Source organism: Amphiprion ocellaris, chromosome 6 (genome assembly GCF_022539595.1).
Source record: "Amphiprion ocellaris isolate individual 3 ecotype Okinawa chromosome 6, ASM2253959v1, whole genome shotgun sequence".
NCBI classification, from domain to species: Eukaryota; Metazoa; Chordata; class Actinopteri; family Pomacentridae; genus Amphiprion; species Amphiprion ocellaris.
Genome location: NC_072771.1, coordinates 6059327 through 6078779, shown reverse-complemented (window position 1 = coordinate 6078779; position 19453 = coordinate 6059327). Strand labels below are relative to the sequence as shown.

Here is a 19453-nt window from a genome sequence, read left to right as displayed (position 1 = left end):
ACTAAAAGGTAGATTCAAGGGGGGATCTTAGTTGTAGTTTAATAATTATTACAGACATGGCATGTGGTATTGATTATCTCATCTAACTTAATGCAAGAACATGTGTTGGTCTTTTCAAAAATATCAAATTATTCTTCTATTGTTGTCCACTGATGATGATGTTCTTTACCTAGAAGTGTTAGAATACACATGATTGTTCAAAGACAAGACAAAGAGTACCTTGAAGGTACCATAGCCAGCAAAGATCCCAGCACTCCACAGGGTTACAAGTTAAAGTCATAACGTGTTCAATTAACGACAATCTTTAACTAATTTATCCTCTGTTCATGTTTATATTTCTGATTAAAACTGAAAAGTGAAATCAAAAAACAAAGCAACTAATTAGAACTTTTAATTAAAAGAGACTTTCAGATGTAGAAGTAAAGTTTGAGATGGACTTCTGTGCACTCTCCAGTGGCTCTGTTATGTTTGTTACCACGTTTCTATGGCTGGAGCTGCACAGTGGTACAGTATTATAATAATGTTTTTAACCTTTTCCTATTTCCTACAGTATTTTTTCCCATAATAATATTCTTTAATAAACGACACACTAAGAAAAAGGTCATGAATAGAGAGAATGACCTGTATTTCTGTCCCAGCATTAGGAAATTGATAAATGATGATTTTATTCAGGCTTGTGTCTTCCTGTAGACAGGAGAAAAGTGTTCTCTGGATAGACCCCAGGCCTCTGCTGCTTAACTGAAAGTGATGGGATGCTCTGAGAGTAACTGAGTTCTGCTGAAATGGCCTGTTGGTTCCTCTGGGTGTAGAAAGGAAACAGTGTTTAACGGCTCTGAGACAGTCAGAACCAACAGCTGCTGCATCCTGGCTCAGATCCAGCTTTCCTAATGAATCCTAGCATTGTAAATATGGCTCATATCGCCAGTTTGCATTTAAAATTTGTTTATCTACTGTCCACAGTCATTCCCACAGAAAAGATAAACATAATAACAGTAAATTAGAGTGCTCTTACTTTACAAATGAGGTAAATCAACCTTGATTTTCATTCATTTTAATGTAATCTACAATATTTCAAGCTAAGCTCTTCTGCTGTTGTCTGTAAATGATAGATAACAGCAGGGGTTTCAGAAACTCTTCAGCTCAATACAATAGAGTTGTTAAACACTAAACACAAAATCAATATCAATTTGAGACTCAGGACTTTCCGATTCAGATTCTTCTTATCTGTTCATGGCTAGACCTCTAGATGTTTGTTGAGACATTCCACTAAAAACCAATGCATTCATCTTTATGGTGGTGCTACATGGAGTCCGTGGATCATCAAACTAACAGTGATATGTAATAGACACTTTATAAGTAGCAATAAGAGAGCTGTTTCTATTTAACATGTAGTTTACATGTCCTCCCTCCCTGGCTCATATACAGCCTGTAGAGACCCTCTGCTTCCTCCATCCCTGAGGTATCATGCAAGCAGACCAGTGCAGGATCCCGTCATCCAATCGGCTGAACAATGGGGTCAATATTGCCTTCAAAAGTTTTCACATTGTGGAAAAGCAACTTTTGCCCAAACCTCCTCTATTAGTAGATGAGTGAAGTGTGAACGCCCATGTTGTGCAGCGTGAAGGTTCTGACCTTCACTGGTAAACTGAAAAGTGGATAAAACTAATTCCTAGTGAGTCCAGAAATGTACAATAACAGATTAGTCTCACAGCAAGACCAAAACTGATTCAAGTGTCCAGGTCAAAGCGCTCATACTGCTGCTGCATATAGGAAGTACATTTTCGTGCAAAGTTTTGACACATCACCAGTTCCTGTCAGAGACGGATTCAGAACAGAAAAAAAGACACATTCTGATATTTCATTGGACCACTATTAGCTTTGATTATGGCACACATTTGCTGAGGCATCGTTTCAATAAGCTTCTGCAATGTCACAGCATTTATTTCTGTCCAGAGATGGATTAATTTTCTACCAAGATCTTCTATTGATGATGGGAGAGTTGGACCAAAGTCTTCTCCAGAAGATCCCAAAGATCCTCAGTGGGGTTGAGGTCTGGACTCTGTGGAGGACAATCCATCTCATGCTCCCTGATCCACTCATTCTCAATGTGAGCCCCATCCTCTCCCAATCCTCTCAGTTCCCTTCATGTGGAAATGTTCTTACTTTCATTATTGAACATAGCTCTAAGTTGTAGTGTTGTCCAGTTCTTAACGCATTTTCTGTAGTTTGGTTGAATCTATGTTAGTCTCATCATGCATGTGTCCCAGTGTATCCCAACTGATGTCTTGGGAAACATTAATTTTACTTTCATATTATCTTGAATATCACGAATTAAAATAACCAGATGAAGTCCAGGCAGATCAGAACTCTACTAACTGAAGTGTTAAAAGTGTATCTTATGATGATGATGAATGGGCTCATTATCTTAGTTTGTCTCTTGCTGAGGCAGGTCAGCTGAAAAGATGTGCTCTCACTGAGTTTCCTCACACTCAGGACTGCTGTTCTTCCTCCACAGACCTGAGTGAGATCATAGAGTTCCTCTCTCCTCTCCCTGTGTTCTGAATATCAGCCCTTCTTTGACCCATCCTGCCTGGAGGGACACGTTTTCCTCTCTTGATCTGTGTCCTGCGGGTTCTCTGAGGGTAATGGGTTTTGGGTGCAGCTCGTCCAGATGGAGGCTCCAGGAGCGTCCCACCATCAGCCGCTATTGGCCCCACTATCACCCCTTAAAACACCAGTCGACTCCATTTGCATCCCGCCAGGATCTAAATGCTTCAGTCGGGGAGTGTTGCTTCGCTCCCCTCATCTGAATCAGATGTGGTGGAGTTTAGTGATGTGTTCAGTGTGCAGCTGTCTCTAGAACAGTACACCGTGCTTTCATTGTAATACGTACATTTGATTGAATCCTGTTTTAAAAGCTCTCAGAGATAAATGAATGTGGTGGTGGACTGATGCATCATTGATGAGATGTTCCTGTGTTTTTTTAGGGCAGCGACGAGGGCGACGTGGACAAGAATAAGTGCTGCACTCTGTGTAACATGTCCTTCACCTCAGCAGTGGTGGCACAGTCACACTACCAGGGAAAAATCCACGCCAAGAGGCTAAAGCTACTACTGGGAGAGCAGCCTGCCATCACAACCAAAGGTATAGCCCCGTTAAAGATGCATCGTGGGTGTGAATGATGGAGGAGCTACATGTGTTCTAAGGGATTTATTATTGAGGAGGAAAATAATTAAGGAATGAGAATCAGGCTGCCATGTATGTTGGTGATGTTTGGAGATGTTCAGTGGAGTAGAAGCCCATAGCTGATATTCTCCTCACATTGCTACCAGTTATTTTCAGCTGGAATCTGATATATTGGTGTCCGGTGTGCAGTACATATATATTTGTCTGCAGACACAAGTTCTTGATTTATTTCTCTGAAACACAGCCCAGAGTGTGGGAACTAAACTTCAGCAGCCAAAGGCCAGACCTATACAGCAGCAGGCCTCAGGGCTTAGGAACAAATTACATTTGGCCCAGTTGTTGTTGCTGTAACTCAGAGTTTTCTGCCTACTTCTATGCTCCTTTTTGAATTATTCAGTATTTTGTCTCTCCACTTTAGAGCAGATATAAATCAGCCCAACCCCTTATCAAAGATATGCTCTGCATTAACACAGAGGTTCTTGGTTTGGCTGATTTACAGACTTGTAGCTGATGATAAAATGGATAATTGTCTGGTGAGTGCCTGCTGTTCACCACCAAATGGATTGAATAAAACAATCAAGATGTGATTAAAGTGCAGACTTCCAGCTTTAAAACAAGGGGTTTCATAAAAACATACACAAAGCTCTGAGAAACCACAGCCATTTTCACAGAATCATTCCATTTTTTCATTTCCTGACAAATTAAAGAGATAAAGGGTCCGAGTTGAATCTGCGTTTAGAAGCTGTTAATGAGAACTCTCAATATTCAGCCCAAAGATGAGCCAATAAAAGTGAAACAGACTGAAAAAACTAAAAAAGAGAGATGGAAGGAACTTTAGTAGTGCTTAATCAACAGTTTAGTACAAAATACAGAGTGAACTGTTGAATAACACCAACAGAGTTGGAAGTACTGGGAACTAGAGTGGATGACTGCAGGATTCTGTCTATGGAGAACAAAAATCCTGATCAAGAACAGTCTACAATTAAAAGATGCTTCAGTAATGTAGATCCAGAGATGCAAACCACTGGTAGCACTTAAGAACAAGAAAACAAATACGATTTTGGTAGAAAATGTCTCAAAAAAACTCTAATGTTGTTTGTTTTTCAATAACTTCTGAGATTAAATATGGGAGAACTGTGTGAGAAATGGCTGTAATTCTACAGGTGGTAGAGCGATATCCATCCTTCTTTCTGTCTTTGGGAGTTTTTTTATTGTCACTCAGTGACTGTTATTACATTTTCTACCTTGTCTACATGTTCTGTTTTACTGTGAAACCTGTTCTCTTTGGATGTGGGTTATGGTGCTTTGACTCCAGTGCTGCTGCAGATCTTGTGTTGTCTTTAATTTTCCAGATTTCTGCATCACAGAAAATAGCAGATGTCTAATTTACCTTTTCCTGCTTTTTCAGTCAGCTACAAAACAGCTTTTATCTTTAAACCTCTTCAAACTTTTCACATGCAACAGTCTCGGAGGAGAACATGACCTTTGGTAGACCTGCCTGTGTGAAGGGTTAGTATTTAGGTTCAGGAGGAGAACCGCCCATTGACGGTCTGATCACTGCTCCTGTTGGAGAGGCGTTGGTAAAGACACTAAATCCCTAAATGGTCCCGATGGTCAGACCAGCACCTTCAGTGGAAACATCACTGAAAGGATAAATGAGAGGCTATTGTAAAGTGGTATGTGTAAAAGTACTTTAAAATTGTCCTCTCATGCCTGGTCATGAGCTTAAAATGCTGGAACTTTAAGTTGTTGCAGTTACTTCTACCTGAATGCAGATATATCAGACAACAGATATGGAAATGTCAGTCTGTTCAGTTCACTGTTTTGGTCCAGACTGAAATATCTGCATTGCTTTTTATTTCATTTCCTATAGGACCTTTACATTCCCCAGAGGATGAGAGTTTCAGCAAACACCGATTAGCCAAAACAAAACTAAATAATGTTGGTTATCTCATAGGAAGGACACATTTCATCATATGGAATCCTCTATGAGCTGAGATCAGCTAGTAGTCCAACATCAGCCGTCTGCTCTGACCAGCTGGGGCATGGACAGCGCCCCCTGGGGATTCTGTCTGGCATCAGGACGTCTCCATATGGATCAGGGCTTTTCCCATTGAGATCTGGGGAGTTCCTCCAGACAATCCAGAGCCCTTTCTGAGGCCTGGCTGGCACATTGTCCTGTTGAGGAGCGGTGTTGTCATGAAGACGGTCTGCAGGTGTTGTAGTTGAAGGAACAATCCCATGAATGAGCCGAGGTTTCCCAGGAGAACGCTGCATTGTGCCGACATGATCGCTGATATTCCCCTCCGCTGTCTGTGACTAATTAGAGTCATCAGAAAGTTTATCCGGCTAAAGTAATTTCAGGGCCCAATTACAACTTCTTAACAGCAGGCCAACAAGCTGGTGTGTTTGTGAGATTCTTCCTGAGTCTGTGTTACTGAGATTTAATCAGCGACTGCTCTCTACCTCGGGGTGACTGAAGTCTGCTGCTGCTGTAATCCAGACAGCTGCTCACCTGGAATCTACTCACAAACTGGCAGTTGTGAGAATAATGAGCGAAGGTCACAGGGGGAAATGGTGAATGAGAAACAGCAAACATTATATTTTCAGATTGTTCTGCAGCTGAGTCCACAGTGAGGATGGCTGTTTGTTTACAGCAGCTTGTTGGCGCTCCAGTTCACCCACTCATTTATATGCACTTCACAGCTTTATGTTGTACTTTGTGTTTCCTCCCTGTTTCTGGTTTAATTTGTTGGAAGTGTTCTCTTGACTGATAAGGCAGTGCATTAGTACTGCTACTGTCTTTTCTCACCAGAGGTGGGACTGAATCAGTAGATTGGCCCTCAAACTTCTTGTCTTTGAGTTAATGTTTGACTGAAGCCTCTGGCAGAAAACACTGAATAGAATAATTCCTCTCACTGTAGCATGGAAGTGGGGCAGAAGCAGTAAAGTGTGCATCTACTGGAGGCTAAATACAAACGAGACAAGAGCATTTTAGACTCTTAAAGGGGAAATGAAATAAAGGGAATGACGATGAGGTTTCAGATTCTGGTTTGAATCGGTTAGAAATCTGTATTAAATAATTATTAAATGTTCCCATGTGCTGCTGCTGCTTCAGAGCCCAGCATCCACCTGTTAGTCAAATTTTTATTCTGCTGTTCTGCATCAGTCTCTCTCTCTGGATGAAATATTCATGACAGTGAGTGAAACAGAGCTGGATGTCAAGCTAAAGTTTTTATGTATTCTCAACACAGTATTTCTATTGAGCTCAGGGTTACATGACTGATGAGCCCAGCTGCCTGTTATTTTCCATTTCTTTTATGTGTAATAAAGTAGATATCTATTCTTTTAATTTGATATGCTCATGTTTGCCACTTACACGATCACAGATGGGTGACAAATGAAAGGAAAAACTAAATTAATGAGTGAATAAACACAGCAGAGGCTTCCATATGTAGCAGTATAAGCTATAAACAGTCAGAACCAGTCATTCTCTGTGGCATGGATAGAAATGCTGAGAAGGCTGTGATTCTGTAGGAAGAGGAAAAGGACCTCAGAGACCAAGCGGTGGATTTGTAGCAGGATCACAATCATGGTTCAGCATCTGACTGAGACACTTGATGTTGGTTCTCCTTTAATTTGTCACTGGGCTCAGATTAAACCATTTAGTTCATTTTTACAGCAGAGTTCATCTTTTTAATGCTAAAGTTTGGGACTCTCACAGCACTCGGTTAAATTTAGGGAAAGACTGTTGTTTGTTTTACACAAAAGTCCACTATTACCTCAGAATGATCTTTTCTTTGACAGAAAATGCTTTTATTTAAATTTACTCAAAATTATGGTGTTTAGCCAAAGTGCTTTTGTCCCTGAAACCACAGACAGTGATCGGGACGTACTGCTCTCCACTACTTCATAGTGGTAATAGATAACACAACCCTTCATGGAGCAATAGATCACTTTATTAGCCTCAAAATGAGCAACAGATCCTGAACTGAGCTGTTAGTGGACCACTATCATTAAAGCTCTCGCTGGAAAAAGGTCTGATGTCAGCAGCTGTTTGTGGGCCACCATTTTACAGCCGAGGGATCTAACACTGTTCAGATCCGGAGGCAGTGTCCATCTTTAATATCCAGTCTGTATTTCAGCTTTCTGAATACCACAGCTGGGTTCCTTTGGTTAATAAATACCTCATTTTGATTGATTTATTGAATTTAGAATGGAGAATCATGGAAATTGGTCCTACCAGTTTTTATATCTTGTATGGGTTAGCCTACTTTCTAGTTCACTAATAAAGGTAGTATTTCTAGTCTCCATTACTGCTACTCATCACTACTACAAAGTTTAGACATTTAAACACTAAGAGGAGCTGAAAATGTTTACAGATGGGTGGAACATTCAGAATGAAAGAGTATTTATTATTTCTAATTGGGGCTGCAAGACAGTGGAAGAAAAACTGACATTTGGCTGATATTTAGTTTTACATTAAAAAATCCATGAATTTCTCCCTAATCATCTGGATAGCTCTATATGCACTCATACAGATCTCAGTGTTCTGGATGAAATGGTTAAATAAACTAACAACAACGGCAGGATGCTGTTGACAGAGAACCTGTTTTTAGTCAACATCCCAGATTAACCAGAGCTGAAATTATTTACAGTTGATGTTGTCTTCTTCCAAACAGATGTTCCTCTTCAGTGTTTCTCTTGTTCCTGCCTCTGTTTGCTGTAAACATGCAGAATAATCATGGGAAATGGGAGCTGACAGGTTTCTTTTTGCATCAATCAGGAGGAAAGTTGTCACATGATCTGGTTGAGTTAATTCAGCTGACTTCACACTTCCTGTGATGTTGATCATGAGCTGATGTATACTGCAGCCCTATGAGTAATACATCTTCTATAGCCCAAAAATGAAAACACAGAGCGATGCTTCAGTTTCAGAGAACTTTTCGATGCACTTGTACTTTACCGGAGAGCGACTCTGATTGCCATCTGATGATGTAGCGCTCAGACAGCACCCTTTACTATTTGCTCTTTTTTCCACATGTCAGTGACAGACATGGCTATTAGGGATGCCATCTGTGGCCAATGGTTCAGAACAGAGGCAGCATCCCGGCCAGAAGAGGGGGAAGCGCCGCCATCAATCGCACTGACATGCAGAAACTACCGGGACTCCATGGAACTCGCCACCTGACAAGCACCCTGGAAAAAGCTTTTTAGATCGCAGCTGCTGATATGCACTTTCTCTGGTGAAGTTTGGAAACTTTAAATGTAGCTAAAAAGTTGACTTCCTCTGTGTTTCTCATTTATCTGTCTCAGTGTGATGTCGTTTAAACTTCTCCATTATGTCAGAACCATAGATTACCCTAAAGCACATCCACTGTTCATTCTGTCCCGCTGCCATCGCTAAGGCTGCTGCTCTTCCTCCATCACAGGGAGAAGATTGAGTCCATCAATAAAAGGCTGAATGTGTTGTTCTTGTCCAAACGTCTCACCTCCCAGCTGAAATAAAAAGCAGCTAGCTTTGGGCTGAACTTGTTTTATGCTCTGAAAGAGTAATTTAAATACACCAACATCTGTCACAAATAGAAATGACCAGGAAGATAAATCCGGGGTACTGGGAGGCCTCGTCTATTGATTTCTACACAAGTAACATCACTGGATGGCCGGGTTCCTCTGTTGATCCGTCTGCCTCCTGGGACTGGCTGTTGTTCCTGCCTGCTATCAGCCAATAAACAGCTGCTTCCATTCAAACAAGGATCCCCAAAGATTCCTGCAGGTGAAGCTGCTGAGAAAAGCCTTGATGACCGCTGAGGAGGACACACAGCATCATGGAGAGCTGTTTTCTTCTCCTTTAGACAGATGACAGGTGTCGTCCTTCTTTTCCACCCGTTCAGAACTCATGATGAACGTTCTGGAAATGTTCTGTCATCACAGTGCAGTCATCCTGCCGAAAAGCCCTGCTGTTGTTCCAAATTTAAAACTTTTTCATCTGACAGTTAAAATGAAAGTTTAATGCGTTTCCTGCAGGCACAATATTGCACATAGCTTCTAACAAATAGCCCTGATCTCGCCTTTAGCTCATTTCATTTGTGTTAAACATGAATATTCCCACTGACCCATATAGCACAGGCTCCTCTGCACGCATTTTTTTAAACTGCTAGTGTTGCACTGCGTTGCAATTCACTTTCTATTCCAGAGCCGCAGGAAGCTGAATGTTGATTTATCATTAGTACATTTATATAATCACAGCCTCATGTATTTCCATATTTCCTCACATGCGTTTCCCTCAGCACTGATTCCACATCCTGGCCTCCTTCCAGCTGTCTGGGCCGAGAGCACAATAGCTCCATGAATGTCACTTCCTTTAGCATCTGCAAGCTCACTGTGGGATGGATTCTCTCTGCACCCCGATTTACTGGGATGTGATTTGGAGAAATCTGCAGCTAAAATGTTCATAATGTACCTTCCATTCCATTTAACTGGAACTATTATCTCCAGACTGTAGATGCCCCAGCCCATTAACAAATAACCAACAGCTGAAGTGTATGAAGCAGTGAAATTTAAAGGGCTCCTGTATTTTTAAATTGCCTTCTGGTTCCCTGCTGTTTCTCAGACTATCTAATGAGCTGCCTCAGCATTTGCACCATTTTAGTCATTCATACATTTACATTTTAGGGATTGTGCTGACTTGTGCTGCTGCATCATAAAGTTGGACCAATCAGAAATAACCGCTATAGCAGGAAGCGTCCCAGTGTGACAATTGATATGATGAGCTGTATATGTGTTTAAAGCTTTATCTTACATTCAGGTTTGACTAACTAATTGGCATGTACATTTCAGCACTTTCAACAAAGATGGCTCTGAAACAGCCTTTTTAGCCACACAAGCTCAGCCCTGATTTCACTAAATGAGGCTGCATCCACAGAGGTGAACCGACAGGTTGTTAATAAAAATCATGGAAAAGCCTTTAACTTTTGCATGTTTTCTTTCTTTCTTTAACCCCTTTAGTTTTATTCATGTATTCTGTGATGTTGCAGATGTTATATATTAAACTGTAAAGTTAACTCTAATGCTGCTGCCATGGAACACTTCAGACTTAGAACTAAAAATACTCAACTTTAAATTTCTACCCTCTGAGTTCAACGTGTACAGAAAGGACAGTGATCTTTGTCTCCACCAACCTGTATCTGCAGGTATAAAAACTGAACTCATCCACCACTTGCTCTTTGGTTGTCAGTGTTTTGGTGAAGCCTTATGCCCATTAAGTGAATTTTGCCCTCAGAACGTTTTTTCACCGTCGACTTTGGTGACGTTGAACAGTTCCACGTTGCCTGGAATCTCAAAATATGCTCTGAAGTTTTCTCTGGCTTCCTGTAGAAAATAGATGGAGGTGAACTTCTGTTGCACCACCTTTAATACTCCCACTAACTGCTAACATCAGGGGAATATTTATGAAGGAACGTTAAGCTCTAGACACTCAACAGTTATTTGTCCTCATTTACTAAACACAGCACTGACATGTTCTGTTGCTGAATGGAAGGAAAGCAGTGCTGCTGCTAACTGCCTGTCTGATCTCATGCAGTATGTATCTTAAAGTGCTCCTGTTTAAAGACGCAAACTGTAGCAGGAAAAGAACATTTGAGGTGTCACCGCTCAGGAAACACCAGTTTATCTTTCACTGACTTGACCTTTCTGTTACCTCTGATGGCCTTCTTCTTATATTTCCTCATTTAAGGTGTTTACCTCAGCCTCAGCATCGTGTGAACTAACCAAAGCATCCAGTAAAGCTTATTCAGCTTGGCTTCTTTTTTTAATATATATCTACACTACCGTTCAAAAGTCTTAGAAAGGTCCTTATTGTTTAAAGAAAAGCAGTTTTTTCAGGGAAGATGACATTAAATGAATGATAAATCCAGTGTAGACATTGTTAATGTGGTAAATGACTATTCTAGCTGGAAACAGCTGATTTTTAATGGAATATCTCCATAGGGGTACAGAGGAACATTTCCAGCAACCATCACTCCTGTGTTCTAATGCTACATTGTGTTAGCTAATGGTGTTGAAAGGCTAACTGATGATTAGAAAACCCTTGTGCTTCTTGACGGTAGCGTATCCAGAAATAACATAGTACTCAGAGAGTTTAAACTAAAAAGTTACAATAAAGGTTCTTTCTAATCTTATATTGACAGAGATTAAAGTCAGAATTTTGAAGTCTGACTTCTGAGTGTTTTCTCAGAAGTCACAGTGATATAAATGTTTTACCTTAACCCTCTCTGTACCTGTACACTCTTTTACTTCCTGACATGTGCAGCCTGACATCGAACTGCATTTAACAGCTCCATGTACGTCAGAATAACTGCACTCATTTACATTTACAGTCTTTACTTCCTAAAGATATGTTCCATCCTGACAGAAATTTGTGAAAGCAAATCTGTCCCTTAGTCTTTTCCTCTTTCCATCTTTAAAGTGTAGAGGACTCATCATGCTCAGGTTCAGGTTTAGGACTTCAGCTGAACGTGCACTGGTGAACCTCCAGGATGTTCTGTTTGTTTTCACAGCTAGAACAGACTCCTCCTCAGAGACAAAGTGAACAAAAATGAGAAAATGTTTCGCTTCCTGAGTCGTACAGACGGGGTCCTGGGCGTTGTAGGAAGAGATCAGTGCAGCATTCAGAGCACTTTGATCCCCTCTTCTCACAGATGCTGAATCTCCTCAGATTTGTAACTCTGTTCACGCTAAATAGGTCTGCTCTGCCCTGCTCCTCTGTCTGCATACAGATGAAATCCAAGGAGGGATTTAGCTTAAACACAACTCCGTGGCTGGAACTAGTGCAGGGAAACCACATGTTCTCCTTCAGCTGAGCAGGAAGATGCTGCTTCAGGGTGCTTTGGAAAGCCTTTGAGTGGATGAAACCATGGTTTAGCCATACTGTATATTTGATTTTAAATGGAATTTTAATTCTGTTATTAACTAGGCTGGTCAGTGAAGACAGAAATCTTCACACAAACAGCTGCATAAGTGGAAAAAATGAATTTGAATGAGTTTTATACTGACAAAGCCAGCAGCAAGCAGCAAAGTTTACAGAACCTACCGGCTTCTATACGCTTTATTAAAGCCCAAACACATGCTGCTGTATAATTCATAAAATGCGTTTGCATTAATGTGGAAAAGGGGCTGTTTATGTACAAATCTAAGCTTTGCTTCTAACAACAGTGGTACACACCTCCCCAGAGACAAACAGGAAGTGATGTGAACAGGACTAATTACTGCCAAAAATGTATTCTGAGCCCTAAGAAGAAAGAAAATCACTAAACTGGTGTTGTGTGGCACAAATACTGTATTTGGTCCAAGGCTGACTGGACTCTGGACTGTTCAGTGCTTCCTTTATTCTCTTATTTGCCCCAGCTTCTGTGCTCTACAGTACCTTCATGCTTGTAGCTTCTTCACCAACTAGATCTGGATATCTGTTTGATTTTCAGAACAGCTCAGGTCATGAGTCTCTAACGGCTCTAGTCAGGTCTGGGACTGATTCACAGATAATTGTGTCTGATGGTGAATTCCAGGACTGAGCTTTGTGTCTGCAGGGCGAGTGAAGCTGCAGAACTCTGCCAACACCATGCTGCCTCTACCTTTACTTTAGCTGAAATGAGTGGGGGCTACACAGTGGCTCAGTGGTTAGTACTGTCGCCTTGCAGCTAGTAGATCCCCGGTTCACATCCCGGCCTTCCTGGGATCTTCCTGCATAGAGTCTCCATGTTCTCCTGTACATGTGTGGCTTTTCTCCAGGTTCTCCAGCTTCCTCCCACAGTCCAGAAACATGCTGAGGTTAATTGGTGATTCTAAATTGTCTGTAGGTGTGAATGTGAGTGTGATTGTTTGTCTCTATGTGTAGCCCTGTGATAGACTGTTACCTGTCCAGGTGTCCCCTGCCTTCACCCTCAGTCAGCTGGGATAGACTCCACCCCCCCATGACCCTGATGATGGATGGATGTGGATGGATGGATGATGGATGGATGGATGGATGTGGATGGGTGATGGATGGATGGATGGATGATGGATGGATGGATGGATGGATGTGGATGGATGTGGATGGATGGATGGATGGATGATAAAAGGTGATGTAATCCTGAGGATCAGCACATTTTCAGCCCGTTTACATGAACAGAGGAAGACAGGAAGTGAAAACATCTCTTCTTGCAGTTAACAAACCCTCAGTGATCAAACCTTTGATGATTCATGTAAGTCTTACAGAACTACCAACTGCCAACTGAAACCGAGGAAGCATGGAGATCCTGTGTTCTAAGCCTGTGTGCTTCAGTCTCTGCTGCTCTCAGTCTGAGCCAACAGCAGAACCTTCAGACTCATGTGGTTGGACAGCAGAGCGCCTCCATCAGCCAGTAAGCTGCTGCGGTGTCTGAGTCCTTTGACTAACCAGCTACCAGGCTGCATCATGAAATGTGGCATGTGTACCGTCTCCTTGACTTGATGATGATAAATTAAGACCATCAGGCTCAGATGATTCTCTGAAAAAAATTTTCTTCTTAGACATCAATGTCAAAAAAATTGCAGGGCTTCAGGAAAAGCGCTGCGTTTGTGTGCGTGTTTTTAGTGAGCTCAATGTGGTCAGTGTGTCCAACGCTCACAGCCTCTTCTCTGTGCAGCAAAACAAGCCACGATTTGATCTCTCTGGTGCTTAAACCTATAATATAGCGACACCACGGCCTTTTCACACAGTTTAAAGTGTCCTTTACTCAGCAGGTGCCTCATGGAGGCGACGCCATCTGCAACGAACCCCACCTTCTGAACCGAGCTGAACCCTCAATCAAAGCAGAGGCTGTTAAACAGTAGGGCTGTAATGGTGCTCTAAACAGGAGGAAAGGGCTTCATTCCTTTATGTGCCTGCTGGGTTATCTATGATACCGGAGAGCCATCCTGTAATAAACCAGCCTGTTCTAAACAGCCTCACATTCAGTGTACAGACTTTAAACTGGTGGCCACAGACAAATGGCAGGGACTCTGTGTGTAAGAATATTAAATCAGAACGTGATTACGCTTTGCTGCAGGAGGATAGTGTGTGGAGAGGTCGCACTGATGATGATAAATGATCTTTGCTTTGGCCTTGTAATCATCCCCTTTAATTCTTCAGTATTTGCAGGGAATTATTTGCCCGAGTCTTTCCTCTGGTGGGCATTTTTTTACACAAGAGATAAATCCTGTAATAATCTTCAGACGCTAACAAAACCTGAGAACGGCCTGCTACAGGAGCATTGATGCTGGTGTGGATAGAGAGCTTCCTAATGACAGCAGAGTGAGGCATATTCATGTACAGGCTACAATCTGATGGTTAAAAGCTGCACTAATCAGTGTTTTATACCAACCATTGATTAAATAACTGTGTAGAGAAACATACATATAAAATGAAAGCAAATCATTACCCATCTCTGCCATGGTTTTTCTTTTCCATGGCCAATCAGACTAACCAGGCAGCCACCATTTAGCAACTCAAGACTCAGATGTTCTTCTGAAGAGTTTACAGAAACTGAAACTGCTCCAGAGAGAGATCATCAGGTTTGTCCATGTCTGATGAACAGTTTAATATAGATTTCTGTTGACCTACATGGTCCCATAGGGGCATACAGTGTGTGGCTGTTGTGCTTTCAGCTTGGTTAACTGTCATCCAGTGGACAGGAATCAATCAATGCTGTGTTAAGTGAAAGGAAAAGGTTGTTGTTGTGGTTAAAAACTAAGTTTTTCAGTATTTAACACAGACAAGTCTTTTTTCTAACCTTAACTGAGTCCTCTGAGTTACCAGAACAGAAAGACTAAAGGGTTATTCCGGTTTTAGTTGATCCCGATTCAGATGTTTTCAGCCCATGGAATGGATGGAATCATCACAGATCAGTGAATATGGGCCAGTAGGGACCTCCTGCTGCTAGGAGGATGTGTTCATCCATCCTGAGTGTTGCCCTACATGCTACTGACCTGTGTAGAGCCGCTAAAATGAACCAGGATTTCTTTCTGAGCTAAAACTGAACCAAACACCAACAGAAAACTCAAGTAAACACAAAACAGCATCTGAAAGGAAAATTCTAAACTGAAAAAGTCAAACTATTATTCCGCTCCAGATGGGAGTTTCTTGAGCGAACATCCATCATCTCTTCTGAATGCAGACGTCTGTTTGTTTCTGTCAGTGCTAATGTGCAGCTCCACCTGCATTAACAGGAGGAAAACATGGAGACTGATACTGGAAGGTCCTTCTACATGTCAACACTGACAGGATGTACAGGGGGTTCATGGACATTTAATGGGCTCAGGACATCCAGAACAGGTGTATTAGTTTGTATTAGCTTACCAAACATTAGATTTGTCCTTCTGACTGATTAAAACATGAGGATGTGACCTTGTGAATCTGTTGATCTTTAAACTGATTTAAACTTGCTGATGTCCATAATGTGAAGCGGGCCTGGGTTGGATCTGTGCTGTAAATGTCACAGAATTAGTTTGTGCTGTTAAAATGAGGTTATTTGAATAATTGCCTCATAAGGTCAGGACATCCAACTGCAGTGAGGACATCAGGACTGTTAGAGCAGAACACAGGGACTCCATCATCCTGTCTGTTCAGAGGACGTCTCATCTGATCTGCCTATCAGAGATATAGCTATAGAGATATATCCTCTACAAACAGAAGAACGCTAAATGCTGAATACTGTAGAGACATCTGTAAGCCACAAGCAAACAGGAGCAGTATGGTTATTCTCCAGTAGATTTATCTGATTATCTGCTGTATGAGCCGACTCTCGTTCCTTTGCATTCCTACTGAAGTGCTGTAATGTGTTAATTAGCGAGTGCTGAGCGGCTGTTAGGAAAGTCATTTCCCCCATTTCCCACTTTTTTCTGCTAAGCTGAGCTGTTTATGAAATAAGACTCTTCTCAGGACTCTGAATGCAGTTTGGTGCATAGAGCTGTATGGAAGCTGTAATTACCTTCCTTTGTTCTCTGACTTCTCTGTTTTCTCCACAAACAGTAAATATTTCACCTCCTTTGAGTCCTTTCATGGTGTCAGGCCTGTCTCTGCTCTGCCAGGTAATTGCCTGAATCTTATTGTTGCTGCTTTCAGGTTGTGTCTCGTATGGCACTCATGTCTAAACAGCTCTGATGGAGGATTATGCTATTAGTTCTCTGTGTTTGTTGTTCTTTTTCCTGACTGGGAGAATCGTGTGGGTCTCCTTTGTTCTGAAGTTTCATGGTTTGGCCGGCTGTAGAGTCCTTGGCTTTCAGCTGAGATGCATCCTCCCTTTAGAGAGACGTCGTCCTTCGAGCAAGGCATGAAATCCCTTCAGCTCCAGAGCTGCTGTTGTGCTGCTGACCTCTGGCCTGCTGCAGAGGCGGCTGCAGGGATTAAATGAAGCCTGACAGTTTACATTGGCCTATTAGCTGGAGAGGTCACCCTATAAGCACACATCCCAGATTTAGATCCTACATCCAGTGCAGCGGTAAACTTTCTCTTCCTTCGGCTCATTTCTGCCTGACTGAAGGCAGAACAACTCCAAACAAAGAGCAAAGCGCTGACAATTAGGTTCCCTACTCCCCCCTCTGATGGTTTTCACTGAGTTGCCATTTTGAAATGTTGACTGGTGTAATGGAACGTAATGGGACAACGCTAAGTGTTGACTTGGGGTGAGCCGAGCACTGGAGTGTTAAAACTGATTAAGTTGATGGTGGCGTTTTGTGTCGGGGAGCACTCGGTGCTCGTTCAGGGTTAATGCTGTCATCCATGCATGAAGGCACTAGTGGTCAGCCCCGAGAAGAGCAGGCTCTTTATTCCGTTTGCCAAGTAGAATTTAGGTTTTCCTCTTCAGGCATTTAATGGAGATAACAGCTTGTTTTTGAGCGGCTGCAGCAGCAGAGCCTCAGTCTCTGCTGCTGATCCATTACAGCTTTGTTCTCTGCGCTTTAAAAAGACAACCTGTGTTTTAGGGAAAACTGGCTAGCCACATTATTGGAATGCTAAAGAAATGCTAAAATTCAAGCATTTAATCTAATTTATTATTCAGAAGTTCCTCACTTTCCATTTGTCATATTCTCCGGTACGTTCCAGGAGCTTTTTACTGCATCAAACGTCACATCATGATAAAAGATAAAGACAAACATGTAACAAGAGGATGGATGTTCCTCAGGTAGTAGTGATCATTAGACAACCACCCAGACGTTATAGTTCCTCAACACATCAACTCTATCCAGTTAAACATTTCAAAACATTGTGACAGAAACTAGGAATCATATCACTATTATGGGATAATACCTTCATGTTCTTCAACTTACAGCAGACTTTAGAGGAATATACTAACCCAGTATTGATAATAACAATAATAATAATAATAACATTTATCAGTGACATAAGATCTCTCAAAATGGAAATAACAGAGAGTTAAATCAGGTAGTGGAACCATGTGTGTTATATTTATGAGATTCAAGACCTTTTTTCGTAATTATGAGATAATCCTAATTATATATAATCATAAGATCTGTGGTTGGCTGGATAATTTAGTGTATTTAAAGTTTGATGAATCCAGTACACTTCTGTACCTGTTTTTCTTAGATTGTTACCACAATGAAGTCCATGACGCCCGCCACAAAACAAGTCTTTCATTTCACCAACTAACGGTTTGTCCCAGTGTTTCACTGTGGAGACGAATTGTAAGCATTTGTTGTAATACTTGTTTTTTAAAACCTATAAAGAGAGAATCTTTCACTTAATGCCTGTTTAAACACCAACTTCAATACGTTTTTTAATATATTCACTACCAGTCAAAATTCTGGGGTCATATCCAGACAATTCCATGTTTTCCATGAAAACTCCCACTTTTATTCATGTGCTAACATAATTGCACAAGGGTTTTCTAATCATCAATGAGCCTTTCAACACCATTAGCTAACACAATGTAGCATCAGAACACAGGAATGATGGTTGCTGGAAATGTTCCTCTGTACCTCTATGGAGATATTCCATTAAAAATCAGCTGTTTCCAACTAGAATAGTCATTTACAACATTAACATTGTCTACACTGGATTTATCATTCATTTAATGCTATCTACATTGGAAAGCTTCTTTTTTTTCAACAATAAGGACATTTCTAAGTGATCCTAAACCTTTGAACAGTAGTGTATTCACATAGTAAATGATTATGTCTCTTTTAAATCATCATAATGGTAAATATTGTGACCAAAGCTGTAGTTTCTTGGAAGCAGTGTTCAAATTTCCAATAACAATAACAGCAGTGGATTACTGAGGCATGTTAGTCTGATTGTGTGTGTTTTCCCCTCCAGAGGCGTCTCCCAGTCCTGTAAAGAGCTCTCCAGAAACGTCTCCCATGACCTCCCCTCGACAGCGCCGTGACTCAGACCGCTACTGCCAGCTATGCAACGCCTGGTTCAACAACCCCGGCATGGCTCAGCAGCATTATGACGGCAAAAAGCACAAGAAGAACGCTGCCAGGGCAGATCTGCTGGAGCAGCTGGGCAAGACCCTGGACATGGGAGAGATGAAAGGTTGGTGGTGGGATCTGTGCTGCTCCTTCATGTTTTCAATCTGCTACACCAACACTGAACGGAAGCTGACCTTTAAAGATTATGTCCCCAATCAGATACTACCAATTAGATATTTTCCCCAAATCATTCTGCAGTAAAGTGAGGTTATTATTTATTTTCTCTAAATATAGCTGTCTGCTGTGTGTAACAGTTAATTAGACACAGAGTCAGAATCTCCTCCTACAGCTGTAATATAAGAATATTTGTAGTTTTAAAGGTCAGTCCTTGAAGATATCTGTTAGTTGTATTAATACAACCATTGTTATACCTATAAAGGATGTTTGTGGTAATTCTACTGACTGATGTCTTGTCAGACAGTGTGGATTGTGATATATTGATCATTGATGGAGTGCAGCCATACATTTGGGTACATCATGGACTCTAAGTGCTCCTCTGCTGGACTAAAAGGAACCCTGTTGACTGCATCTGTCAGTTTGATCCTAGTAGAGTCCACCAGCGTGTCACAAGCTGTTAATTCTAGCGAGGCGGAGGGGAGAACGTTCCTGCCTGTCGTCTCCTAGTCACAATATGTCAATAGCAATTAGCCAGTATTATTCCAGCTGGTGGAGGGCCGCCTGCCAGAAGAGCAGAAGGAGCCCGGAGGTGTTGTAAAGGGCATCGAGGCGTGACCGCACCCAATGGGAGAAACAAGTCCTCACAGCTGATTGGACATGGGCC

General features: G+C 41.6%; 1 protein-coding gene across 1 annotated transcript in view; it reads left to right on the top strand.

Moving 5' to 3' along the window:
• zmat4a (zinc finger, matrin-type 4a) overlaps positions 1 to 19453 on the top strand; it is a 141329-nt gene that overhangs the window by 80079 nt on the left and 41797 nt on the right. Inside the window, 2 exon segments of the mRNA XM_023285018.3 lie at positions 2988 to 3144; positions 18515 to 18736. Of these exon segments, the coding sequence (XP_023140786.1) occupies positions 2988 to 3144; positions 18515 to 18736 (379 nt within the window).